The sequence below is a fragment of the Vulpes vulpes genome, unplaced genomic scaffold, assembly GCF_048418805.1.
Source record: "Vulpes vulpes isolate BD-2025 unplaced genomic scaffold, VulVul3 u000000630, whole genome shotgun sequence".
NCBI classification, from domain to species: Eukaryota; Metazoa; Chordata; class Mammalia; order Carnivora; family Canidae; genus Vulpes; species Vulpes vulpes.
In genome coordinates, this window is record NW_027325744.1 from 511,848 (window position 1) to 539,792 (window position 27,945).

Genomic DNA, 27,945 nt, shown 5'->3' on the forward strand with positions numbered 1-27,945 from the left:
CTGAGCCACCCAGGCGCCCCTAATGACATATTTTAATATTACTTGAGAAACGGACAGAGCAAAGGGGCAGACATTTCTCGAAAGAGGACCTACACGTGGCCAAAAGGCACGGGAAAGAATGCTCCACAACACCTGTGAACAGGAAAATACAATTCAAAAGCACAATGAGGTACCACGTTACACTGGTGAGAATGGCTAAATTTAACAACTAACGTTAGCAAGGATGTGGAGAAAGGGAGAAAGGGGAACCTTCCGGCCCTGCTGATGGGAAGGAAACTGGAGCAGCCACTCTGGAAAACAGTGCGAGGGTCCTCAGGCAGCTTAAAATAGAGTTTATGATACAAACTCTACTTATCTAACACTTTGTGATACAAAGTGTCTCCTCTCAAATACCACCCTTGTCTCCCCAGATGCACCCCTGTCTACAGAGCAGAAGTTGGTTGCTGTGCAGCTGCATTCACTTTGAAAGCACTATGAGGATACACGTTGCCCTGGTGACGGGAAACACCTCTGCCTTTCTTCCCACCTATCACTCTTTGAGCTGAGTGAGTGAGGAGTGAGGAGGTGATCAGCTCTCTACCTGGCGTTGTGACAATGGGCAATCTCAATTCTTTACACTGCGATGGTATGTTCCTAAAGATCTGAATGCTCTTTGCTACCAACTGGATGGTTAACTCTTTCTCTGACTATATTTCTCATTGTTTAGAGTTTCCTCTCCCCAAATTGTCATGCAGAGTTATATGTACGCGTTTTCGTTTGTTCTATTGCTCCATTTCTGTTTTTCGTTATTCTGCCAATCTAACTGCCTTGAATATTGTGCCTCCGTTTTGAAAAAATGTCTTACTCCCTATTATATCCTGCAGCCCTCATTTGTCATCACGAAGGACCTCACAGGGGGAAATATGGCCACGTCTATTTTCAGGTTTTGTTAGTGTCCAAAATTACATATTCAAAGTATTCATTTCAGAAATTAAGTGTGAATCCAGTTGATATGGAGGATACTTGTCATTGTTTATCAATGCTTTACAATGTCTTCCTTGCGTTTTTTCCCAAAATGGGGATCGAGTTCCGTATTTGCAGGGGCACGTTGCTACCTTCATCTGAATGGTTGCCCAAAAGTCAGCCTGTGAATGAGTGTCTCTGATTCCATTTATGCCCCAAACACACATTTCCTGTTACCCTTTGGGCATTTTCCAAAATTACACTTTATAGAGAGATCAATTTTATGCTATCCCTCATCCCATTCCTCCCCTCTTAAGGTGTAAGCATGGTGAATATATAATATTATTCTCAGGTATGCAACAAATAGCCAGTCTTTCTACTTGCGTGGATAATTGGTTAATAAACTAATGACTGAGAGATAACCATGTAAACACTTATTAGTCATTCTCAAAGAAAAATAGGTGATGCACACACTTGAGTAGAGAAAGTAAATTTTACAGATGTGGAGAATGGGAAGCATTTGCACCTAGGAATGTCGCTTGAAAACAGAGACTTCATTAGAGTTGTTTTCATATAACGTCTTACTCAGTTCTCCTAAACTGCCCTCCAGAACTCTGTCCAAAAGCTAAGCTGTGGTTTATCCGAGGACATGCCAAGGTCACCAGGCACTGTTTTGAGGCACGTATATTAGTGTGAGGAATAATTAATGCACAGTGACCTTGTCTCACACGTTTTAAAACACAAGAGTTGATACTAGTGACTCTACTTTCCTGCACACTACTATGCATCACATTTGATGTGCTGATCATGACTCAGGAATTGGAACGTCATGCAGGATAGTCAGGATAGATCAAGAGTCCCAAGAGTATATTCGGGGAGGAAGCAAATAGCTTTTTTTTTTTTTTCTCAAGGCCTCTAATTCTGTGAATACTAAATGGTGTTAAGGTAAAATACTTGTATTTAGGCAAAGCCAGTTTGTGTTACAAGGCAATGGTCTGGGAAGTCAGATTCCCAGGGTTCAATCCAGCTCTGGAACTTGGGAAATGTGAGATGTCAGACAGGATATTTAGCTTCTACTTAACCTTCCTGATCACTATCCATACCTTTGTTCATTCAATGCTCATCAAACACATATGTGATGTTTTGTTGACACTCCCTCCTCCTCAGGTGGGGAAACAGAGACACAGTGATGAAGTTCATGAACTCTGAATTAAGGAGCCAGGATATGAATCCAAGCTTAGAGTCCCAAAACTCATATTCTAATTAGTGAACTAAACTGAAATGATGACTCAGGCATGGAGTCATTGGTTACTATGCATCTGTATGTCAGAAAGGACCTGTGCAAAGGGAAATCTCAGCACTGTCTACCATTATGAGGTCACCTCCATGCTTACATAGCCCAGGGAAGCTCTTGAGCCGTGGTGGTACAGATCCTGCCATAGTCACTAGTAGGAAAAGGACATAGGAGGCTGGTCAATTCCAAGTCATAGTTCTGGTCAGTTAAAGCATGATTATGGTCAGCTTAAAGCTATGATAGTGGTAGGTGCAAAGCCATGGTTGTGGTCGGTTTGCAGATTCTGAGGGTTTGGAGGCACCATTAGATAACCTGGTCAAAGTCTGTCAGTGCTGAGCACGTGACCTCGATCCGCTGAGAATCGAGGAGTTTCTTTCATGGTATATGATGGCATTGTCTGTATGATGAGTGCTAGTAATGGTGAAATGAGAGCCTACCCCTGGGACAATGAAGATCAGATCAAGGGCCAGGTTATGGTTAGCTTGGTATCCATTCCCTGCTCATTGCTATTTGCTTGTACAGCTGAGATACAGAGCTGACCAGTGCCCGACCATCAGTGTCATGGCATGGTCTGACCTCAGGCCATGGCACACATAAAATACAATAAGAATTGGAAGCAGAGTGGAGACTGCCCGGCTGGCTCATTAGTGGAGAATGCGACTCTTGATCTAGAGTCATGTGTCTAGTCTATGTTGAGCATGCAGCCGTCTTAAGGAAAAAAAAATGATGACACACATGTGGTAGTATGTCTAATAACACATTCACCCTGAGGCCTAAAACATGCTTGAATGTCATGAATTCACATTAACTGTTCAACATGTTTGGTCAGTTGAAGAGAAGCTACTTCTTGGCAGAGCCCTCATGGGACAGTATGTTTGGAAAATCCTGGGTTGTGAGTCCGCTTGGGAGAAGTCCACTGGTCACTGAGGGCAAGTCCACTGGTGCCCAGGAAGGCTTTATGGGAACCAGATGGCAGTGTGAGCGCTGGGGGAAGATAACCACAGTTGGGCTTCCCGTTGCCATTTCCAAGAGCTTGACTTGGGGGCAACTGCTTTGTGTTTTGGGTGAGGGATTGAAACCGGGAGGTGGATGGCTGCGTTAGGATGTGAACTTTACTCTTGGCTCAGGCAGTCCCCCTTGTTGTGGAATGTCTTGCACAGGGAACTTAGGGCAGGAGGATTTGAGAAAGAGACAGCCCTTGGTTCAGGGGTTCAGAGCATGATCTCCGGGACCCTAGGCAGATCTCAAGTGTTCAGGGACCTCTCTCCCCAGGGAACCAACTCATGTCCTGTCTCAGACCCCTTCCTCATCAGTATTGTAATTTTTGGCAAGTCGTCAACACTATTCACTGTGTTCTCAATGACTATGTTGTTCTGTTTTGCATATTGTCTCATCAAAAGAAAGGTATGTCCCCACACAGTGTCTGCTAGCGAATTTCTTGTTGTTCTTTGACAGTAAGGGCATTTGATATCCTCTAATCTCTTCCTGATTTCAAGCATATAATACGGCGTTGCTTATGACAGGCCCTTGGTTGCAGATAGAATTCCAGAACACATTGAATTTGTATCATTGAAGCTTTGTATCCGATCAGCAACATTTCCCCCTTTGTACCTCCTTCTAGCTCCTATTCTCTTTCCTGATGCTGTGTGTTGACTGTGCCAGGTGCACATATAAGTGCCATCATGCAGTATTTAATTTACATGGCCATGCATGTCATCACAATTCTTGAGGTTTCCTTCCTCTTAACTTGCGATAATATTTCATTGTAGAGATAGACTAATCTTTTTATCCTTTTGTTCATCAATGGACATGAAGTTGTTTCTTTTTTTTGGGTGTGCTGAAAGGTGCTGAAAACACTGTGCAGAATCTCTGCGAAATTCAGCTTTCAATATTTTCTGAACTACTTGCCAAAACTCAGATTGCAAGAATATACGTCAGACCTTTTTAAATATTTGGAGGGGTGAGACTCCACATTGTGTTTCATTGACAATTTATCAGTTTATATTCTCAGGAACCTTAAGCATATGGCAACTCCAAAGCCTTTCTGCATTGCATGCTCACTCAGGTTTCTCTGCAAGGCAAATCACCAGTAATAAGATCAAAGTTTGACCTCTGATAAGGTTATCACTCATTTTCAATGCTCTTCTAACAACTGCACCAGTTCACATTCCCACCTACAGTGCAACAGGGTTCCCCTTTGTCCGCATCCTCTCCAACATTTGTGGTTTCCTGTCTTGTGACTTTTCCCCATTATCACTGGTGTGCGGTGGTATCTAATTGTGGTTTGGATCTGTAGTTCTCTGATGGCCAGCAATGCGGGGCATCTTCTCATGTGCTTGTTGGCCGAGTCTCTGTCTTCCTCTGTGAAATTTCTGTGGGTGTCTTTTCCCGGTTTCATGATCAGATTGTATGTTTCTTTGCTCTTGAGTTGAGTATGTTCTTTATAGACCTTGGATAAGAGCGCGCTATCTGAGCGGTCGTTTGCAAATATCTTCTCCCGTTCTGTAGGTTGTCTTTTACTTTTGTGAACTGTTTCTTTTGCTATGCAGAAGCTTTCGATCTGGGTGAAGTCCCAATAATTCCTTGTTGCTTTTGTTTCTCTAGCCTTGGCGGACGTATCTTGCGAGATGTTGCTGTGGCCAAGTTGAAAAAGGGTGTTGCCTCTCGTCGCCTCTCGGATTTGGATGGATTCTTGTCTCACATTTAGATCTTTCATCCTTTTTGAGTTTATCTTTGTGTGTGATGTCAGAGAATGGCCTGGGATCCTTCTTCTGCATGTGGATGTCCAATATTCCCAGCACCATTTATTGAAGAGACTGTTTTTTTTCCAGGGGGAGTCTTTCCTGCTTTCCCGAATATTAGTTGACCATAAAGTTGAGGGTCCACTTCTGGATTCGCTATTTGGTTCCATTGATCTATGGGTCTGTTTTTGTGCCACAACCACACTGTCTTGATGGCCACGGCTTTGTAGAGCAACCAAAAATCTGGCATTGTGATGCCCCCAGCTATGAACTTCATTTTGAAAAGTCCCCTGTCTCTTTGGGGTCTTTTCCGGTTCCACACTAGAATCTTAAGATGGTTTGTTCCAACTCTCTGAAGAAAGTCCATGGTATTTTGATAGGGATTGCGTGAAATGTGTAAATTGCCCTGGGTAGCATGGACATATTCACAATATTAATTCTTCCTCTCCATGAGCATGGAACATTTTTCCTTCTCTTTATGCCTTCCTCGATTTCCTTCAGGAACGTTCTGTGTTGTTTAGGGTACAGATCCTTTACGTCTTTGGATAGGTTTATTCCTGGGTAGCTTATGCTTTTGGGTGCAGTTGTAAATGGGATTGACTCCTTAATTTTCGAGGCTCTTCTAACAACAACCTGTCAGTCAACAGCTCTTTCTATGTCCATTTATTTCCCAGGATCTGCTGTGGAAACCACAGGAACAGAACCTAGCACACAATCTGGAGACCTCCGCCCTCAACAACAGCTGAAAATATACACCCTCTACCGAAGCAGGGAACTGGACTCCCAAACAGAGATCCCAGAGGGTAACATGAAAATTGATTCATTAAATAATAGCCTCAAGAAATCTTGTCCTAGGGGCACCTGGGTGTTTCTGTCAGCTAAGTCTCTGCCTCCGGGGTTTCAGCTCTGGTCATGACATCAAGGTCATCAGATTCACCCATATTCAGCATGGAGGCTGCTTCGTATTCTCTCTTCCTTTCCCTCTGCCCCTCTCCTCTTTACACTTGCTCTTTTGCTCTCTCCACACACGCAAAACAGAATCATTATTCAGTTTTGCTCGGGGTGCCATCGTAGAGACAGACCTCCTAAGCCGTATTCTTTATGTTTCATGTGTCCACATCTTAACTTGAAAGGTCAGTCATTAGTTTGTGGCCAAAATTGTGAAATCGCATTGAGAACCCTAATTTGGTCCGGTTTCATGGGAGGGGTTGTGAGCTAACATTTGGACATACTAGTCCGTGTTAAGTTTTAGCAAAATGTTTTCTGTTTTTACATTTTTTTATTAGAGTTCAATTTTCCAGCTTATAGCATAACACCCAGTGCTCATCCCGCCAAGTGCCCCCATCAGTGCCCATCACCCGGTCACCCCAACTACCCACCCACCTCCGCTTCCACTACCCCTTGTTCAGTTCCCAGAGATCGGTGTGTCTCCTGTTTTGTCACCCTCACTGATATATTCCCTCATTTTCGCCATTCCCTTTATTGCCTTTCACTAGTTTTTATATTCCCCAAATGAATGAGACCATATCAAGTTTGTCCTTTTCCGATGGACTTATTTCACTCAGCATAAGTCCCTCCAGGTGCGTCCGCGTCGGGGCAAATGGTGGGTATTTGTCGTTTCTCACGGCTGAGTAATATTCCATTGTAGCCGTGGACCACATCGTCTTTATCCATTCATCTCTCGAAGGACTCCGAGACTCCTTCCACAGTTTGGCTATTGTGGACATTGCTGCCATAAACATCGGGGTGCAGGTGTCCCCGCGTTTCACCACATCTGCAGCTTTGGGGTGAATCCCCAGCAGTACAATTGCTGGGCCAGAGGGAAGATCTGTTCTTAACTCTTTGGGGAACCTCCACACAGTTTTCCGGAGTGGCTGCACCAGTTCACATTCCCACCTACAGTGCAAGAGGGTTCCCCCTTGTCCGCGTCCTCTCCAACATTTGTTGTTTCCTGTCTTGTGACTTCCCCATTCCCACTGGTGTGAGGTGATATCACATGGGGGTTTGGATCTGTAGTTTCCTGATGGCCAGCGATGCGGGCCATGTTCTCATGTGCTTGTTGGCCGTTTCTCTGTCTTCCCCTGTGAGATTTCTGTTCGGGTCTTCTGCCCGTTTCACGATCGGATTGTTTGTTTCTCTGCTCTTGAGTTGAGTATGTTCTTTATAGATCTTGGACACCAGCCCTTTGACTGAGCGGTCGTTTGCAAGTATCTTCTCCCGTTCTGTAGGTTGTCTTTTACTTTTGTGGACTGTTTCTTTTGCTGCGCAGGAGCTTTCGATCTGGCTGGAGTCCCAATAATTCCTTGTTGCTTTTGTTTCTCTTGCCTTGGCGGACGTATCTTGCGAGATGTTGCTGTGGCCAAGTTGAAAAACGGTGTTGCCTCTGTTCACCTCTCGGATTTGGATGGATTCTAGTCTCACATTTAGATCTTTCATCCTTTTTGAGTTTATCTTTGTGTGTGGTGTCAGAGAATGGTCTAGCTTCCTTCTTCTGCATGTGGATGTCCAGTGTTCCCAGCACCCTTTATTGAAGAGACTGTCTTTATCCAGGGATAGTCTTTCCTGCTTTCTCGAATATTAGTTGACCATAAAGTTGAGGGTCGACTTCTGGATTCGCTATTCGGTTCCATTGAGCTATGGGTCTGTTTTTGTGCCACTACCACACTGTCTTGATGGCCACGGCTTTGTAGTACAACCTGAAATCGGGCCTTGTGATGCCCCCAGCTGTAGCCTTCTTTTTGAATAGTCCCCTGTCTCTTTGGGGTCTTTTCCGGTTCCACACTAGAATCTTAAGATGGTTTGTTCCAAATCTCTGAAGAAAGTCCCCGGTATTTTGGGGTTTTTTGGGGTTTTGTTTTTGTTTTTGTTTTTGTTTTTTTAATTTTAATTTATTTATGATAGTCACAGAGAGAGAGAGAGGCAGAGACACAGGCAGAGGGAGAAGCAGGCTCCATGCACCGGGAGCCTGACGTGGGATTCGATCCCGGGTCTCCAGGATCACGCCCTGGGCCAAAGGCAGGCGCCAAACCGCTGCGCCACCCAGGGATCCCTCCCCGGTATTTTGATAGGGATTGCGTGAAATATATAAATTGCCCTGGGTAGCATGGACATTTTCACAATATTAATTCTTCCTCTCCATGAGCATGGAACCTTTTTCCTTCTCTTGATGCCTTCCTCGATTTCTTTCAGGAACGTTCTGTGGTGTTTAGGGTACAGATCCTTTACCTCTTTGGTTAGGTTTATTCCCGGGTAGCTTATGTTTTTGGGTGCAGTTGTAAATGGGATTGACTCCTTAATTTTCGAGGCTCTTCTAACAACAACCTGTCAGTCAACAGCTCTTTCTATGTCCATTTATTTCCCAGGCGCTGGAGTGATAACAACCGAACCTGAATCTCGAAGAAACCCTTGGTACACCTGCCCTGGAGCATGGCCAAAAATGTTTTCCATCCTCCGTATCAGAAGAGTTCAGCCAACAGACGACAGGCCGGAGGGTAACATGAAAATTGATTCATTAAATAATAGCCTCAAGAAATCTTGTCCTAGGGGCACCTGGGTGTTTCTGTCAGCTAAGTCTCTGCCTCCGGGGTTTCAGCTCTGGTCATGACCTCAAGGTCATCAGATTCACCCATATTCAGCATGGAGCCTGCTTCGTATTCTCTCTTCCTTTCCCTCTGCCCCTCTCCTCCTTACACTTGCTCTTTTGCTCTCTCCACACACGCAAAACAGAATCATTATTCAGTTTTGCTCGGGGTGCCATCGTAGAGACAGACCTCCTAAACCGTATTCTTTATGTTTCATGTGTCCACATCTTAACTTGAAAGGTCAGTCATTAGTTTGTGGCCAAAATTGTGAAATTGCATTGAGAACTCTAATTTGGTCCGATTTCATGGGAGGGGTTGTGAGGTAACATTTGGACATACTAGTCCGTGTTAAGTATTAGCAAAATGTTTTCTGTTTTTACATTTTTTTATTGGAGTTCAATTTGCCAGCATATAGCATAACACCTAGTGCTCATCCCGCCAAGTGCCCCCATCAGGGGCCATCACCCAGTCGCCCCAACCGCCCGCCCACCTCTCCTTCCACTACCCCTTGTTCAGTTCCCAGAGTTCGGTGTGTGTCCTGTTTTGTCACCCTCACTGATATTTTCCTTCATTTTCCCCTTTCCCTTTATTGCCTTCACTAGTTTTTATATTCCCCAAATGAATGAGACCATATCAAGTTTGTCCTTTTCCGATGGACTCATTTCACTCAGCATAAGTCCCTCCAGGTGCATCCACGTCGGAGCTAATGGTGGGTATTTGTCGTTTCTCACGGCTGAGTTATATTCCGTTGTAGCCGTGGACCACATCTTCTTTATCCATTCATCTCTCGAAGGACTCCGAGACTCCTTCCACAGTTTGGCTATTGTGGACATTGCTGCCATAAACATCGGGGTGCAGGTGTCCCCGCATTTCACCGCATCTTTAGCTTTGGGGTATAACCCCAGCAGTGCCATTGCTGGCCCGGAGGAAAGATCTGTTCTTAACTCTTTGAGGAACCTCCACACAGTTTTCCGGAGTGGCTGCACCTGTTCACATTCCCACCTACAGTGCAAGAGGGTTCCCCCTTGTCCGCGTCCTCTCCAACATTTGTTGTTTCCTGTCTCGTGACTTTTCCCCATTCCCGCAGGTGTGAGGTGGTATCTCCTGGGGGTTTGGATCTGTAGTTTCCTGATGGCCAGCGATGTGGGGCATGTTCTCATGTGCTTGTTGGCCGTGTCTCTGTCTTCCCCTGTGAGATTTCTGTTTGGATCTTTTTCCGTTTCACGATCGGATTGTTTGTTTCTCTGCTCTTGAGTTGAGTATGTTCTTTATAGATCTTGGACACTAGCCCTTTGACTGAGCGGTCGTCTGCAAATATCTTCTCCCGTTCTGTAGGTTGTCTTTTACTTTTGTGGACTGTTGTTTGCTGCGCAGGAGCTTTCGATCTGGCTGAAGTCCCAATAATTCCTTGTTGCTTTTGTTTCTCTTGCCTTGGCGGACGTATCTTGCGAGATGTTGCTGTGGCCAAGTTGAAAAACGGTGTTGCCTCTGTTCGCCTCTCGGATTTGGATGGATTCTTGTCTCACATTTAGATCGTTCATGCTTTTTGAGTTTTTCCCTGTGTGTCGTGTCAGAGAATGGTCTAGCTTCCTTCTTCTGCATGTGGATGTCCAGTGTTCCCAGCACCCTTTATGGAAGACACTGTCTTTATCCAGGGATAGTCTTTCCAGCTTTCGCGAATATTAGTTGACCATAAAGTTGAGGGTCCACTTCTGGATGCGCTACTCGGTTCCATTGATCTATGGGTCTGTGTTTGTGCTACTACCACACTGTCTCGATGGCCACGGCTTTGTAGTACAACCTGGAATCGGGCCTCGTGATGCCCCCAGCTGTGGCCTTCGTTTTGAATAGTCCCCTGGCTCTTTGGGGTCTTTTCCGGTTCCACACTAGAATCTTAAGATGGTTTGTTCCAACTCTCTGAAGAAAGTCCCCGGTATTTTGTTAGGGATTGCGTGAAATGTGTAAATTGCCCTGGGTAGCATGGACATTTTCACAATATTAATTCTTCCTCTCCATGAGCATGGAACCTTTTTCCTTCTCTTGATGCCTTCCTCGATTTCTTTCAGGAACGTTCTGTGGTGTTTAGGGTACAGATCCTTTACCTCTTTGGTTAGGTTTATTCCCGGGTAGCTTATGCTTTTGGGTGCAGTTGTAAATGGGATTGACTCCTTAATTTTCGAGGCTCTTCTAACAACAACCTGTCAGTCAACAGCTCTTTCTATGTCCATTTATTTACCAGGAGCTGCTGTGATAACAACCGAACCTGAATATAGCAGACAACCTGGGTACATCTGCCCAGGAGCACGGCGAAAGCTCTTTGCAATCCGCAGAAACAGAAGAGTTCAGCCAACAGACGACAGGCCGGAGGGTAACATGAAAATTGATTCATTAAATAATAGCCTCAAGAAATCTTGTCCTAGGGGCACCTGGGTGTTTCTGTCAGCTAAGTCTCTGCCTCCTGGGTTTCAGCTCCGGTCATGACCTCAAGGTTATCAGATTCACCCATATTCAGCATGGAGCCTGCTTCGTATTCTCTCTTCCTTTCCCTCTGCCCCTCTCCTCCTTACACTTGCTCTTTTGCTCTCTCCACACACGCAAAACAGAATCATTATTCAGTTTTGCTCGGGGTGCCATCGTAGAGACAGACCTCCTAAGCCGTATTCTTTATGTTTCATGTGTCCACATCTTAACTTGAAAGGTCAGTCATTAGTTTGTGGCCAAAATTGTGAAATCGCATTGAGAACTCTAATTTGGTCAGATTTCATGGGAGGGGTTGTGAGGTAACATTTGGACATACTAGTCCGTGTTAAGTATTAGCAAAATGTTTTCTGTTTTTACATTTTTTTATTGGAGCTCAAATTGCCAGCATATAGCATAACACCCAGTGCTCATCCCGCCAAGTGCGCCCATCAGTGCCCATCACCCAGTCGCCCCAACCGCCCGCCCACCTCTCCTTCCACTACCCCTTGTTCACTTCCCAGAGTTCGGTGTGTCTCCTGTTTTGTCACCCTCACTGATATTTTCCTTCATTTTCCCCATTCCCTTTATTGCATTTCACTAGTTTTTATATTCCCCAAATGAATGAGACCATATCAAGTTTGTCCTTTTCCGATGGACTTATTTCAATCAGCATAAGTCCCTCCAGGTGCATCCACGTCGGAGCTAATGGTGGGTATTCGTCGTTTCTCATGGCTGAGTAATATTCCATTGTAGCCGTGGACCACATCTTCTTTATCCATTCATCTCTCGATGGACCCCGAGGCTCCTTCCACAGTTTGGCTATTGTGGACATTGCTGCCATAAACTTCGGGGTGCAGGTGTCCCCGCATTTCACCGCATCTTCAGCTTTGGGGTGAATCCCCAGCAGTGCCATTGCTGGGCTGGAGGGAAGATCTGTTCTTAACTCTTTGAGGAACCTCCACACAGTTTTCCGGAGTGGCTGCACCTGTTCACATTCCCACCTACAGTGCAAGAGGGTTCCCCTTTGTCCGCGTCCTCTCCAACATTTCTTGTTTCCTGTCTCGTGACTTTTCCCCATTCCCGCCGGTGTGAAGTGGTATCTCATGGGGGTTTGGATCTGTAGTTTCCTGATGGCCAGTGATGCGGGCCATGTTCTCATGTGCTTGTTGGCCGTGTCTCTGTCTTCCCCTGTGGGATTTCTGTTCGGGTCTTCTGCCCGTTTCATGATCAGATTGTTTGTTTCTTTGCTCTTGAGTTGAGTATGTTCTTTAGAGATCTTGGACACTAGCCCTTTGTCTGAGCGGTCGTTTGCAAATATCTTCTCCCGTTCTGTAGGTTTTCTTTAACTTTTGTGGACTGTTTCTTTTCCTGCGCAGGAGCTTTCGATCTGGCTGAAGTCCCAATAATTCCTCGTTGCTTTTGTTTCTCTTGCCTTGGCAGACGTATTTTGCGAGATGTTGCTGTGGCCAAGTTGAAAAACGGTGTTGCCTCTGTTCGCCTTTCGGATTTGGATGGATTCTTGTCTCACATTTAGATCTTTCATCCTTTTTGAGTTTTTCCCTGTGTGTGGTGTCAGAGAATGGTCTAGCTTCCGTCTTCTGCATGTGGATGTCCAGTGTTCCCAGCACCCTTTATTGAAGAGACTGTCTTTTTCCAGGGATAGTCTTTCCTGCTTTCTCGAATAGAGTTGACCATAAAGTTGAGGGTCGACTTCTGGATTCGCTATTCGGTTCCATTGAGCTAAGGGTCTGTTTTTGTGCCACTACCACACTGTCTTGATAGCCACGGCTTTGTAGTACAACCTGAAATCGGGCCTTGTGATGCCCCCAGCTGTGGCCTTCGTTTTGAATAGTCCCCTGGCTCTTTGGGGTCTTTTCAGTATCCACACTAGCATCTTATTTTTTTTTATTTTTATTTACTAATGATAGTCACACAGAGAGAGAGAATGGGGCAGAGACATAGGCAGAGGGACAAGCAGGCTCCATGCACCGGGAGCCCGACGTGGGATTCGATCCCAGATCTCCAGGATCGCGCCCTGGGCCAAAGGCAGCCACTAAACCGCTGCGCCACCCAGGGATCCCCCACACTAGAATCTTAAGATGGTTTGTTCTAACTCTCTGAAGAAAGTCCCCAGTATTTTGATAGGGATTGCGTGAAATATATAAATTGCCCTGGGTAGCATGGACATTTTCACAATATTAATTCTTCCTCTCCATGAGCATGGAACCTTTTTCCTTCTCTTGATGCCTTCCTCGATTTCTTTCAGGAACGTTCTGTGGTGTTTAGGGTACAGATCCTTTACCTCTTTGGTTAGGTTTATTCCCGGGTAGCTTATGTTTTTGGGTGCAGTTGTAAATGGGATTGACTCCTTAATTTTCGAGGCTCTTCTAACAACAACCTGTCAGTCAACAGCTCTTTCTATGTCCATTTATTTCCCAGGAGCTGGAGTGATAACAACCGAACCTGAATCTCGAAGAAACCCTTGGTACACCTGCCCTGGAGCATGGCCAAAAATGTTTTCCATCCTCCGTATCAGAAGAGTTCAGCCAACAGACGACAGGCCGGAGGGTAACATGAAAATTGATTCATTAAATAATAGCCTCAAGAAATCTTGTCCTAGGGGCACCTGGGTGTTTCTGTCAGCTAAGTCTCTGCCTCTGGGGTTTCAGCTCTGGTCATGACCTCAAGGTCATCAGATTCACCCATATTCAGCATGGAGCCTGCTTCGTATTCTCTCTTCCTTTCCCTCTGCCCCTCTCCTCCTTACACTTGCTCTTTTGCTCTCTCCACACACGCAAAACAGAATCATTATTCAGTTTTGCTCGGGGTGCCATCATAGAGACAGACCTCCTAAGCCGTATTCTTTATGTTTCATGTGTCCACATCTTAACTTGAAAGGTCAGTCATTAGTTTGTGGCCAAAATTGTGAAATTGCATTGAGAACTCTAATTTGGTCCGATTTCATGGGAGGGGTTGTGAGGTAACATTTGGACATACTAGTCCGTGTTAAGTATTAGCAAAATGTTTTCTGTTTTTACATTTTTTTATTGGAGTTCAATTTGCCAGCATATAGCATAACACCTAGTGCTCATCCCGCCAAGTGCCCCCATCAGGGGCCATCACCCAGTCGCCCCAACCGCCCGCCCACCTCCCCTTCCACTACCCCTTGTTCAGTTCCCAGAGTTCGGTGTGTCTCCTGTTTTGTCACCCTCACTGATATTTTCCTTCATTTTCCCCTTTCCCTTTATTGCCTTCACTAGTTTTTATATTCCCCAAATGAATGAGACCATATCAAGTTTGTCCTTTTCCGATGGACTCATTTCACTCAGCATAAGTCCCTCCAGGTGCATCCACGTCGGAGCTAATGGTGGGTATTTGTCGTTTCTCACGGCTGAGTTATATTCCGTTGTAGCCGTGGACCACATCTTCTTTATCCATTCATCTCTCGAAGGACTCCGAGACTCCTTCCACAGTTTGGCTATTGTGGACATTGCTGCCATAAACATCGGGGTGCAGGTGTCCCCGCATTTCACCGCATCTTTAGCTTTGGGGTATAACCCCAGCAGTGCCATTGCTGGCCCGGAGGAAAGATCTGTTCTTAACTCTTTGAGGAACCTCCACACAGTTTTCCGGAGTGGCTGCACCTGTTCACATTCCCACCTACAGTGCAAGAGGGTTCCCCCTTGTCCGCGTCCTCTCCAACATTTGTTGTTTCCTGTCTCGTGACTTTTCCCCATTCCCGCAGGTGTGAGGTGGTATCTCCTGGGGGTTTGGATCTGTAGTTTCCTGATGGCCAGCGATGTGGGGCATGTTCTCATGTGCTTGTTGGCCGTGTCTCTGTCTTCCCCTGTGAGATTTCTGTTTGGATCTTTTTCCGTTTCACGATCGGATTGTTTGTTTCTCTGCTCTTGAGTTGAGTATGTTCTTTATAGATCTTGGACACTAGCCCTTTGACTGAGCGGTCGTCTGCAAATATCTTCTCCCGTTCTGTAGGTTGTCTTTTACTTTTGTGGACTGTTGTTTGCTGCGCAGGAGCTTTCGATCTGGCTGAAGTCCCAATAATTCCTTGTTGCTTTTGTTTCTCTTGCCTTGGCGGACGTATCTTGCGAGATGTTGCTGTGGCCAAGTTGAAAAACGGTGTTGCCTCTGTTCGCCTCTCGGATTTGGATGGATTCTTGTCTCACATTTAGATCGTTCATGCTTTTTGAGTTTTTCCCTGTGTGTCGTGTCAGAGAATGGTCTAGCTTCCTTCTTCTGCATGTGGATGTCCAGTGTTCCCAGCACCCTTTATGGAAGACACTGTCTTTATCCAGGGATAGTCTTTCCAGCTTTCGCGAATATTAGTTGACCATAAAGTTGAGGGTCCACTTCTGGATGCGCTACTCGGTTCCATTGATCTATGGGTCTGTGTTTGTGCTACTACCACACTGTCTCGATGGCCACGGCTTTGTAGTACAACCTGGAATCGGGCCTCGTGATGCCCCCAGCTGTGGCCTTCGTTTTGAATAGTCCCCTGGCTCTTTGGGGTCTTTTCCGGTTCCACACTAGAATCTTAAGATGGTTTGTTCCAACTCTCTGAAGAAAGTCCCCGGTATTTTGTTAGGGATTGCGTGAAATGTGTAAATTGCCCTGGGTAGCATGGACATTTTCACAATATTAATTCTTCCTCTCCATGAGCATGGAACCTTTTTCCTTCTCTTGATGCCTTCCTCGATTTCTTTCAGGAACGTTCTGTGGTGTTTAGGGTACAGATCCTTTACCTCTTTGGTTAGGTTTATTCCCGGGTAGCTTATGCTTTTGGGTGCAGTTGTAAATGGGATTGACTCCTTAATTTTCGAGGCTCTTCTAACAACAACCTGTCAGTCAACAGCTCTTTCTATGTCCATTTATTTACCAGGAGCTGCTGTGATAACAACCGAACCTGAATATAGCAGACAACCTGGGTACATCTGCCCAGGAGCACGGCGAAAGCTCTTTGCAATCCGCAGAAACAGAAGAGTTCAGCCAACAGACGACAGGCCGGAGGGTAACATGAAAATTGATTCATTAAATAATAGCCTCAAGAAATCTTGTCCTAGGGGCACCTGGGTGTTTCTGTCAGCTAAGTCTCTGCCTCCTGGGTTTCAGCTCCGGTCATGACCTCAAGGTTATCAGATTCACCCATATTCAGCATGGAGCCTGCTTCGTATTCTCTCTTCCTTTCCCTCTGCCCCTCTCCTCCTTACACTTGCTCTTTTGCTCTCTCCACACACGCAAAACAGAATCATTATTCAGTTTTGCTCGGGGTGCCATCGTAGAGACAGACCTCCTAAGCCGTATTCTTTATGTTTCATGTGTCCACATCTTAACTTGAAAGGTCAGTCATTAGTTTGTGGCCAAAATTGTGAAATCGCATTGAGAACTCTAATTTGGTCAGATTTCATGGGAGGGGTTGTGAGGTAACATTTGGACATACTAGTCCGTGTTAAGTATTAGCAAAATGTTTTCTGTTTTTACATTTTTTTATTGGAGCTCAAATTGCCAGCATATAGCATAACACCCAGTGCTCATCCCGCCAAGTGCGCCCATCAGTGCCCATCACCCAGTCGCCCCAACCGCCCGCCCACCTCTCCTTCCACTACCCCTTGTTCACTTCCCAGAGTTCGGTGTGTCTCCTGTTTTGTCACCCTCACTGATATTTTCCTTCATTTTCCCCATTCCCTTTATTGCATTTCACTAGTTTTTATATTCCCCAAATGAATGAGACCATATCAAGTTTGTCCTTTTCCGATGGACTTATTTCAATCAGCATAAGTCCCTCCAGGTGCATCCACGTCGGAGCAAATGGTGGGTATTCGTCGTTTCTCATGGCTGAGTAATATTCCGTTGTAGCCGTGGACCACATCTTCTTTATCCATTCATCTCTCGATGGACCCCGAGGCTCCTTCCACAGTTTGGCTATTGTGGACATTGCTGCCATAAACTTCGGGGTGCAGGTGTCCCCGCATTTCACCGCATCTTCAGCTTTGGGGTGAATCCCCAGCAGTGCCATTGCTGGGCTGGAGGGAAGATCTGTTCTTAACTCTTTGAGGAACCTCCACACAGTTTTCCGGAGTGGCTGCACCTGTTCACATTCCCACCTACAGTGCAAGAGGGTTCCCCTTTGTCCGCGTCCTCTCCAACATTTCTTGTTTCCTGTCTCGTGACTTTTCCCCATTCCCGCCGGTGTGAAGTGGTATCTCATGGGGGTTTGGATCTGTAGTTTCCTGATGGCCAGTGATGCGGGCCATGTTCTCATGTGCTTGTTGGCCGTGTCTCTGTCTTCCCCTGTGGGATTTCTGTTCGGGTCTTCTGCCCGTTTCATGATCAGATTGTTTGTTTCTTTGCTCTTGAGTTGAGTATGTTCTTTAGAGATCTTGGACACTAGCCCTTTGTCTGAGCGGTCGTTTGCAAATATCTTCTCCCGTTCTGTAGGTTTTCTTTAACTTTTGTGGACTGTTTCTTTTCCTGCGCAGGAGCTTTCGATCTGGCTGAAGTCCCAATAATTCCTCGTTGCTTTTGTTTCTCTTGCCTTGGCAGACGTATTTTGCGAGATGTTGCTGTGGCCAAGTTGAAAAACGGTGTTGCCTCTGTTCGCCTTTCGGATTTGGATGGATTCTTGTCTCACATTTAGATCTTTCATCCTTTTTGAGTTTTTCCCTGTGTGTGGTGTCAGAGAATGGTCTAGCTTCCGTCTTCTGCATGTGGATGTCCAGTGTTCCCAGCACCCTTTATTGAAGAGACTGTCTTTTTCCAGGGATAGTCTTTCCTGCTTTCTCGAATAGAGTTGACCATAAAGTTGAGGGTCGACTTCTGGATTCGCTATTCGGTTCCATTGAGCTATGGGTCTGTTTTTGTGCCACTACCACACTGTCTTGATAGCCACGGCTTTGTAGTACAACCTGAAATCGGGCCTTGTGATGCCCCCAGCTGTGGCCTTCGTTTTGAATAGTCCCCTGGCTCTTTGGGGTCTTTTCAGTATCCACACTAGCATATTATTTTTTTTTTATTTTTATTTATTAACGATAGTCACACAGAGAGAGAGAATGGGGCAGAGACATAGGCAGAGGGACAAGCAGGCTCCATGCACCGGGAGCTCGACGTGGGATTCGATCCCAGATCTCCAGGATCGCGCCCTGGGCCAAAGGCAGCCACTAAACCGCTGCGCCACCCAGGGATCCCCCACACTAGAATCTTAAGATGGTTTTTCTAACTCTCTGAAGAAAGTCCCCAGTATTTTGATAGGGATTGCGTGAAATATATAAATTGCCCTGGGTAGCATGGACATTTTCACAATATTAATTCTTCCTCTCCATGAGCATGGAACCTTTTTCCTTCTCTTGATGCCTTCCTCGATTTCTTTCAGGAACGTTCTGTGGTGTTTAGGGTACAGATCCTTTACCTCTTTGGTTAGGTTTATTCCCGGGTAGCTTATGTTTTTGGGTGCAGTTGTAAATGGGATTGACTCCTTAATTTTCGAGGCTCTTCTAACAACAACCTGTCAGTCAACAGCTCTTTCTATGTCCATTTATTTCCCAGGAGCTGGAGTGATAACAACCGAACCTGAATCTCGAAGAAACCCTTGGTACACCTGCCCTGGAGCATGGCCAAAAATGTTTTCCATCCTCCGTATCAGAAGAGTTCAGCCAACAGACGACAGGCCGGAGGGTAACATGAAAATTGATTCATTAAATAATAGCCTCAAGAAATCTTGTCCTAGGGGCACCTGGGTGTTTCTGTCAGCTAAGTCTCTGCCTCCGGGGTTTCAGCTCTGGTCATGACCTCAAGGTCATCAGATTCACCCATATTCAGCATGGAGCCTGCTTCGTATTCTCTCTTCCTTTCCCTCTGCCCCTCTCCTCCTTACACTTGCTCTTTTGCTCTCTCCACACACGCAAAACAGAATCATTATTCAGTTTTGCTCGGGGTGCCATCGTAGAGACAGACCTCCTAAGCCGTATTCTTTATGTTTCATGTGTCCACATCTTAACTTGAAAGGTCAGTCATTAGTTTGTGGCCAAAATTGTGAAATCGCATTGAGAACTCTAATTTTGTCCGATTTCATAGGAGGGGTTTTGAAGCTAACATTTGGACATACTAGTCCGTGTTAAGTATTACCAAAATGTTTTCTGTTTTTACATTTTTTTATTGTAGTTCTATTTGCCAGCATATAGCATAACACCCAGTGCTCATCCCGCCAAGTGCCCCCATCAGTGTCCATCACCCGGTCGCCCCAACCGCCCGCCCACCTCCCCTTCCACTACCCCTTGTTCAGTTCCCAGAGTTCGGTGTGTGTCCTGTTTTGTCACCCTCACTGATATTTTCCTTCATCTTCCCCATTCCCTTTAGTGCCTTTCACTAGTTTTTATATTCCCCAAATGAATGAGACCATATCAAGTTTGTCCTTTTCCGATGGACTCATTTCACTCAGCATAAGTCCCTCTAGGTGCGTCCACGTCAGAGCAAATGGTGGGTATTTGTCGTTTCTCACGGCTGAGTAATATTCCGTTGTAGCCGTGGACCACATCTTCTTTATCCATTCATCTCTCGATGGACCCCGAGGCTCCTTCCACAGTTTGGCTATTGTGGACATTGCTGCCATAAACATCGGGGTGCAGGTGTCCCCGTGTTTCACCGCATCTGCAGCTTTGGGGTATATCCCAGCAGTGCAATTGCTGGGCCGGAGGGAAGATCTGTTCTTAACTCTTTGGGGAACCTCCACACAGTTTTCCGGAGTGGCTGCACCAGTTCACATTCCCACCTACAGTGCAAGAGGGTTCCCCTTTGTCCGCGTCCTCTCCAACATTTGTTGTTTCCTGTCTTGTGACTTTTCCCCATTCCTGCCGGTGTGAGGTGGTATTTCATGGGGATGTGGATCTGTAGTTCCCTGATGGTCAGCTTGCGGGCCATGTTCTCATGTGCTTGTTGGCCATGTCTCTGTCTTCCCCTGTGAGATTTCTGTTTGGGTCTTTTGCCCGTTTCACGATCGGATTGTTTGTTTCTCTGCTCTTGAGTTGAGTATGTTCTTTATAGACCTTGGACACCAGCCCTTTGACTGAGCGGTCGTTTGCAAGTATCTTCTCCCGTTCTGCAGGTTGTCTTTTACTTTTGTGGACTGTTTCTTTTGCTGCGCAGGAGCTTTCGATCTGGCTGAAGTCCCAATAATTCCTTGTTGCTTTTGTTTCTCTTGCCTTGGCGGACGTATCTTGCGGGATGTTGCTGTGGCCAAGTTGAAAAACGGTGTTGCCTCTGTTCACCTCTCGGATTTGGATGGATTCTTGTCTCACATTTAGATCGTTCATCCTTTTTGAGTTTTTCCCTGTGTGTGGTGTCAGAGAATGGTCTAGGTTCCTTCTTCTGCATGTGGATGTCCAATGTTCCCAGCTCCATTTTTTGAGGAGACTCTCTTTTTTCCCGGGATAGTCTTTCCTGGTTTCTCGAATATTAGTTGACCATAAAGTTGAGGGTCCACTTCTGGATTCGCTATTCGGTTCCATTGATTCATGGGTCTGTTTTTGTGCCACTACCACACTGTCTTTTCGGCCTTGGGTTTGTAGTACAACCTGAAATCGGGCCTTGTGTTGCCCCCAGCTGTGGTCTTCGTTTTTAATCGTTCCCTGGCTAATTGGGGTCTTTTCCATTTCCAGAGAAATCTAAAGATGGTTTGTTCCCACTCTCTGAAGAAAGTCTGTGGTATTTTCATAGGGATTGCATTAAATGTGTATATGGCCCTGTGTAGCACCGACCTTTTCACAATATTAATTCTTCCAACCCATGATCACTGAATATTTTTCTGCCTCTTTGTGCCTTCTTGAGTTTCTTTCAATGTGTTCTCTAGTTTTTTTTTGTTTTTTTTTTTTTTGTTATCTAGTTTTTAGGCTCCAGATCCTTTACGTCTTTGGTTAGGTTTATTCCTAGGTATGTTATGCTTTGGGTACAATTATAAATCGGATTGACTGTAATTTCTTTTTCTTCAGTCTTATTGTTAGTGTCACATGCCTGGTTGTTGATGTGCAGAATCCTTTTCTGCACGAAAGAATGACCTTTGATATTTTGGAGTTTAAATTTGAGGATTCCAGTGTTCAGTGTTAGGAGAAAGTCCACCAGTGTAGCTGATGCAGTAAGTTCACAATCTCATGTAGGCAACTGCAACCTTTGGATGGCCTGCCCCAGGCTAATTGCCAACTAAGCAGAGTTCATTTTTGCCTGCGTTCTTCCATGAGAATACAACTAGAACGAGTTCTGATGTGGCGGGAGGCTAAACTCCATATCTTCCCATCTTGGGTTTTCGGGGGGGACTCATTACCAAGAGGATATCATCAAAAGAAAAAATTTATAAAGGTTTGCAGTGCACATCACACCGAAGAAATAAAAAACAAAGAGGAACTCAAAGCAGCAGCTTAAAACTGTGAGCTTTATAGCATCTTCAGCAAAGAACAATAATACATTTGTAGAAAAAATGATAGCCTAAAGAAAAGCAGTTTTAGGCTATCAAGGGCGGCAAACTGGAAAGGTAAATTTATGGGAAGACATTAACACTAAGATTTGTTTCTGGATTCCTCTTCCCAAAAACATATATAAATATATATTTTGGGGTGGCATATCTCGGCTTCCTTCACAAGGCTTTATACCTGGCTCTAGGGAATCCCTGCTGAGCCAAGCTCTGGTTATTAGTATTTGAGTTAAATTACAGTTATAGGTGGAATGGGTTTATGAGTCATTTCATTAGAATGTTTTCAAAAGATGTGCCCTTAGTCTCTTCTTTGACCAAAAGTGTGTGCAGAAGCCCCATCCTCTAAGGGATTGTACAGAATGTCTGAAGCTGTATAGAGTTGGGGTGTTTTTCCCCCCTCCTGAGGAAAGCAAGATTACTCTTTAACAGTTAAAAGCGTTGTTCCTATTAGGGATAATGTAACACCACGTCATCCTTCCTATATAGTACAATCATTATGCATACACTATAAAAACAGACTGCATGGTGACTAATTTTCAAATAAACCCATAGACTAAATCACAGCATATATAAATCATTTCTATCTCAACTGCTCACTTAAACCTGAACAAATTTTCTGGAAGCATGTTAATTTTCCTATGATACTCCTTAATATTTCTTGCAGAGCTGGTTTGGTGGTCACATATTCTTGCAGTTTCTGCCTATCTTGGAAGCTCTTTATCTCTCCTTCTATTCTGAATGAGAGCCTTGCTGGATAGAGTTTTCTTGCCTGCATGTTCTTCTCATCTAGGACCCTGAATCAATCCCGCCAGCCCTTTCTGGCCTCCCAGGTCTCTGAGGAGAGGTCTGCTATTAATGTAACAATTCTCCCCATATTCGTTAAGAATCTGCTGCCTCTATCTACTTTACAGATTTTCTCTTTTTCTATAGAATTTGCAAGTTTCACTATTAAGTGTTGAGGTGTTGAACGGTTTTTATTGATTTGGGGGGAGGACCACTCTATCTCCTGGGTCTGAGTGCCTATTCCCCTCCTGAATTAGGGAAGCTCTCAGCTTGGATTTGTTTAAATATGCTTTCTGGCCCTCTGTCCTTCTGGGTGCTCTCTGGAACCCCAGTGATACGTAATTCTTCCTTCTGAAGCTGTCATGTATTTCCCTTAACCTTTCCTCGTGGTCCTTTCATTGTTTTTCTCTGTTTTCCTCAGCTTCCTTCCTTGCCATCAAGGAGTCTTCTGTGTTGCTCATTCTTTCTTCCAGCACCTTATGCCTTGCCATTAGGACCCCCAATTTGGATTGCACCTCATTTAATTGATTTTTAACTTCAGCCTGATGAGATCTTAATTCTGCAGTTGTGAAGCCTCCACCCGCCCCGGGGGGAGGCAGGACCTCGGCCGTGTCCCCCGGGCCCTGGGCTCTGGGGCCTGTGCTGCCTGCACCGCGCTCCCGGGGCCGCGGCGGGCGCCCGAAGGCAGCAGGTGCAGCGCCCCGCCCGCCCGGAGCCCCCGCCTGCCCCCCTGCTTCTCCCTGAGGCCCCGCCGCCTGCGGCTCCAGCGCTGTCCCGAGCTGGGCCCGCGGGCCTGGGGCGCTCTGCCCCGGGCGTGCCTCGTCTGCTAGTGACCCCAGGAACCTGGGGGCTCCGCCGCCCCTCCTGGGGTTCAGCCCGACACCCCTCCTCTCCGGGGCTGGGCTCTAGGGGCGCCCAGGCTTTCCCGCCAGGCTGGAGCCATCTCCTCTGGCCTGCAGCTCCCCACCCCCCCCACCTGCCCCCAGGCTTCTTCCTTCCTTTCCCTTTCCCCCTTCCTGTCTTGCCTTGTTAGAAGCCCTGCCCCCCCCCCTCTTTCTTTCTTTGTATCCACTTTCACCTTCTACCTTGTTAGAAGGGATCCTTGGCGGATCAGGTGAGTTGAGGACTCTACTCTCTGGCCTTCTTCCCCCTGTTGTCTTCTTTTTGTTTTAAAGCCCTTTCTGCGGGTCCCTGGGTGGCTCAGCTGTTTGGCGCCTGCGTTTGGCCCAGGGCGTGATCCTGGAGTATCAGGATGGAGTCCCACGTTGGGCTCCAGGCATGGAGCTTGCTTCTCCCTCCTCCTGTGTCTCTGCCTCTCTCTCTCTCTCTCTCTCTCTCTCTCTGTAGGTCTATCATAAATAAATAAATCTTTAAAAAAAAAAAAAGCACTTTGCACATGATGTACCAGTGTGTTGTGGTCCCTGTAAGGGCTCCGTTTCCATTTCCATGTATGTTTATGAGTGAGTTCTGCAATTTTGGGTTTAGCTCCACTGACAGCAGGAGAGGAGTTACTATTCCAGCAGCATCGTTTTCAACTCATGAATGAAATGGAAAGTCATTTCCCTGTCTGTCTGGAACTTGTAATTACCTGATTATTTAATTAGTTTCCTTTGTATTTATTTCATTTTGCATGACTCTATTATGGTCCTGTCTTTCTTTATGGTAGTGCATTTTCAGGATATCCTATGCGTAAAAAAAAGTTTAAAAAATCATTATTCTAGTTTGCTTGTGTCCCATTCATAGGTCAAAAGTTCTAAGCCATATTCCTACTGTTCTGTGTGAATATTTTAATTTAGAAGGTGAGGCATCACTTGGTGGCCAGAATAGTAAAAATGTTTTTTCCAATCAAGTTAAGTTAATTTTTCAAGATTTAATTAGATAATTAACCAATCAATTTATTAAATTGAGGGAGAGAAAGAGAAAGGGATAGAGGGAGAAAACGTGAGCGGGCTGAGGGTTAGGAGGAGGAGTAGGCTCCCCATGTGGAGGGACCCCAACATGTAGCTGAACCCCGACCATGGGATTAGGTCCTGACCCCAGGGCGTACAATTAAGTGACTGATACCACTGGCACCCTACAACTCAAATGTGATTATGGTTAATGATTCTTAGAGTAAAGCTAATATTTGGACATTAATCTATAGCTCAACTTTAACAAAAATAAATCTTCTATTGTTTTTATTCGATAGATGTTATTACCTAGTAAAAACTGATCTTTACTTCTCTGAATGACTTTAGGAAACCAGATGGAACATCATGTTAGAGACCATGGTGCCCAAAGGAAGTGAAAGGATACCTGAAGGAAGTTGTTTGTCCTGAAGGATGTGTCTCTCCAGTCCATTCAGGATGGTGACTACAACATTCCCCAGCCAAGCAGGAGACACCATTGATGAGGGAAAGTACCCCATCACTGTCTTTATAAGCAGCTTTGGTGTCGCCAGTGGTAAACATCCTCTCAGATAAGCTAATGCATGCCAAGAGGCAAGCACTCAGCACCCTTGCCACCAGGAAGATTATGTATTTCATCTCAAATGGACGCTGTCTGATGTTCATCAGAATTTGTGTGGAAAGCAACCGAGAAAGCAACATTCGTTCCTCAAAGATACTGAGCTCACCTTGACAGCATTAACTTGCACTTCTCCTCTGATGTTCTGGAATAGTCTCATGATGAAGGGACCATAAAGTGCTTCTAGAAGGACACAGAGTACCCATCAGCACATGGGTCATGCTGCTCAAGAATAATTCAGGTAGTGGTGCCTGAGTTGCTCAGTCAGCTAAGTCTGCCTTTGGTTCAGGTCAGGGTGTCTGGGACCTGAAATGGAGCCTGATGTGGGGCTCCCTGCTCAGCAAAGGGTGTGTTTCTTTCTCTCCCTCTGCCCCTCTTGCCTCTTCTGCTCTCTCTCTCTCTCAAATACATAAATAATTTCGTGAAGAAAATAAAAGGCTAATGGGGACTGTTGATCAGTATGAACGAAGGCTAGTGAACATGATGGCATTTGGTAACTAAGCATGGGCTGAGCTACCACTGTCGGGCCACTCACGGGGTTAGGGCTGGAAAATATGGTGTGTTAGGATTTTCTTTATTTTGGAGAATGATGAGAGAAGCCATGGTGCAGTGTCAGTGGGACAATGTCCTGGGAAAACTCTCTTATTCTTTCTCTCTCCTTCCCCCTTTCTCTGTATTTCTGTGTCCATAGCTGTCTCTCATTCTCTCTCTCTCTCTCTCTCTCTCTCACTCACAATTCTCTCTCTGTGTCACACACATGCACACACAACTCTGTCACACTCATAGGTTTAAACAAGTCACTCCACCCTAAGAGTCATGCACTTACAACCATACCAAACAGTGAACACACCAGCTCCTAGTATTGTAGAAATGTAGGCATGTTTTCTCACCTGGGAAAGCTGCCTGTCTCACACCCCCAAGCCTCAGGAACATGGAATCGGGTGGCTGTCCAGAAGAGAACAGCAGGTTGCTGCATCTGCCGTACTATTTAGATTTTTTTTTTTCTGCAAGAGAGTGGTTCAAGAATACATACCACTTTCGCTGGTTTCTGAGACGTCTGCACTTACACAAAAGAGTAAACCATGAGGGTCAGGTCATGTGTGTCCTTTGTCATTGGTTCTCCTAGTGAGTATTCAACACCACATGAGCAACAGTAGTAAAACGATAGGCCTCCAAAGGAAGCACAGGTTGCACCCATGAAAAAGCAGGAGCTATTCCTGGGGGATGGATCTCTCGTTTACTGAAGGAGCCACACGAAATTCTTGAGGAAAAACTGCATGTGAGAGAAAGGTCCCTTACTACACTGTTTAAAACATCCCCTCCAAAACCCACAAAAATGGTCCTTACTCCTAAAAAATACACTGTTCCTTGTCATATCTGAATTCGCTCCAAAAAGAGGAAAAAAGGACCATTTCTAATTCAGGAAAATGGGTGAGCATTCCATAGAAGTTGGAAACTCATTCACTGACTTTTTTGTGGAAAAACTCCTGCACCACACACTTGGCAAGATTTAGGAGGACACAAAATAACTGTCAATGCATTCATTGGATGTGGTGCTCAGGAATTACTGAGCGATCACTGTTTATATGGGTACAGGGCAAGACTATTGTAGAGAGTGATTAATAAGTATCATATGAGGGTCTGGGGTCCATCCTCCTTGGTGGATGAGGAAAACCTTCAGCTCAGGCCAAGGCCCCAGTGTCCTGCAATCCATCCCCTCCTTGGGGCCTTGTTCAGCCCAGAATGTGCTTCTCCCTTTCCCTCTGCCTTTCTCCCTTGCTTATGCTCGCACTCTCTCTCTCTCTCTGAAATAAATAAAATCTTCCCCAAAAAGTCAATGGCAACTTCAAGTAGCCTGACATAATCAGTGCACAAATAGAACTGATCTGCACATCGATTCCAATGATGACTTCCCATCACTCATGCAGCTTGTTGTGAAATCCAACTAAAAACTCCCACCTTCTGGACATCTGGCAAAATCATTTCTGTCTCTGTAGGTCCACATATGCTGTCCTCTCTTTTGTAAGTTTTTCAACCTGATTTTACCCCTTTTCTTGGTAGGTTTGATTCAATGCTAGACAGTTATTCTCTTTTGTTCTATTTAGTCTAGTGCTCTATTGTATTTATTCACTCACAGGTTTTTTTTTTTAAAGGTTTATGTATTCATGAGAGATACCGAGGCAGAGACATAGGCAGAGGGTGAATCAGGCTCCATGTGGGGGAACCCGATGCAGAACTCGATCCCAGGCCCACGGGACCATAACCTGAGCCAAAGGCAGACGCTCAACCACTGAGCCACCCAGGTGTACCAGTAATCAGTTTGGTGAAAATATTCCATCCGGGAGAGGTTTAAATACTCAAAGTATACCATTTACCAATAGCCATAGCTGTGAAGCAGAGTAGGAGGGACAGGCTTCCCGTTATGCATTAAAAAAGATCACGGAGATCAAACGTACAGCATAGGGAATATGATCAGTGGAATTGTAATAGTGCTCTATGGGGACACATGGTATCTACACTTGTGAGCACAGTATTACCCTATACAAGTATCGAATCCATATGTGGTACACCTGAGACTAATGTAACCTTGTGTACCATCTTGATTTCAATTAAAAAAAAAACAGTAGTAATGTGGGCACCAGGCTCATTCCTTTAGTTGGGCATCTACTTTGGGCTCATATCATGATCCCAGGGTCCTTGGATACATAATATTATGTATTTGTCAAAACAGTCAGATGCATAACACAGAGCAGTCCTTAATATATGTGGTCAACTTCAATGATAATAATATCTCTACACTGGTTTGTTCTTTGTGATAAAAATTCCACACTAATGCAGGCATGTATGATTGTGGAAAATATGTGCCAAGGGATAGGGCGATACGGAAATTTTTATATTATATGCTGCTTTATGACACCAGTCTAATCCTAATCTCAATAATAAGGTCTCCTTATTAAAACATAATCAGTGATTTTATGTTGTTAATACTGTACACAGACTAGTGTCCAAATGTTTGCTTCACAACCCCTACCTTTTAATTTGACCAAATTTGAGTGGTAAAAGCAGTTTTACTATTTTGACATAAACTACTGACTGACCATTTAAATTATGAATTTCACATATAAAATGTAAATAATATAGGTTTGTATTTTTGTCTTTAGTGTGGTG

General features: G+C 45.2%; 2 protein-coding genes across 8 annotated transcripts in view; both read left to right on the forward strand.

Annotated features, from left to right (window-relative positions):
- Window positions 1-535, forward strand: part of LOC140596750 (piwi-like protein 1) — a 98,082-nt gene extending 97,547 nt beyond the window's left edge. For 6 of the 7 annotated variants that reach the window (XM_072745237.1, XM_072745241.1, XM_072745242.1 and 3 more), the window contains one exon: window positions 411-497. In XM_072745237.1, the coding sequence (XP_072601338.1) occupies window positions 411-477 (67 nt within the window). In that variant the 3' untranslated portion in view covers window positions 478-497. Of the gene's footprint in view, window positions 1-410 lie in introns of all 7 variants that reach the window. The other variant, XM_072745243.1, reaches the window with a different exon arrangement.
- LOC140596760 (uncharacterized) lies at window positions 493-27,937 on the forward strand. Its single transcript, XM_072745249.1, has 8 exons — window positions 493-625; window positions 5,652-5,780; window positions 8,340-8,468; window positions 10,798-10,926; window positions 13,458-13,586; window positions 15,916-16,044; window positions 18,576-18,704; window positions 24,510-27,937. The coding sequence occupies exons 1-8, from the start codon at window positions 595-597 to the stop codon at window positions 24,557-24,559; spliced, it is 855 nt and encodes a 284-aa protein (XP_072601350.1). The 5' UTR covers window positions 493-594; the 3' UTR covers window positions 24,560-27,937.
- The last annotated feature ends 8 nt before the right edge of the window (window positions 27,938-27,945 follow it).

Coding starts and splice junctions, on each gene's coding strand:
- LOC140596760 (XM_072745249.1), top strand. CDS start 595: ATGGGCAATCTCAATTCTTTACACTGCGATG. Junction 5,781..8,339: donor CCAAACAGAGATCCCAGAGG/GTAACATGAAAA, acceptor TTTATTTCCCAG/GCGCTGGAGTGATAACAACC. Junction 8,469..10,797: donor AACAGACGACAGGCCGGAGG/GTAACATGAAAA, acceptor TTTATTTACCAG/GAGCTGCTGTGATAACAACC.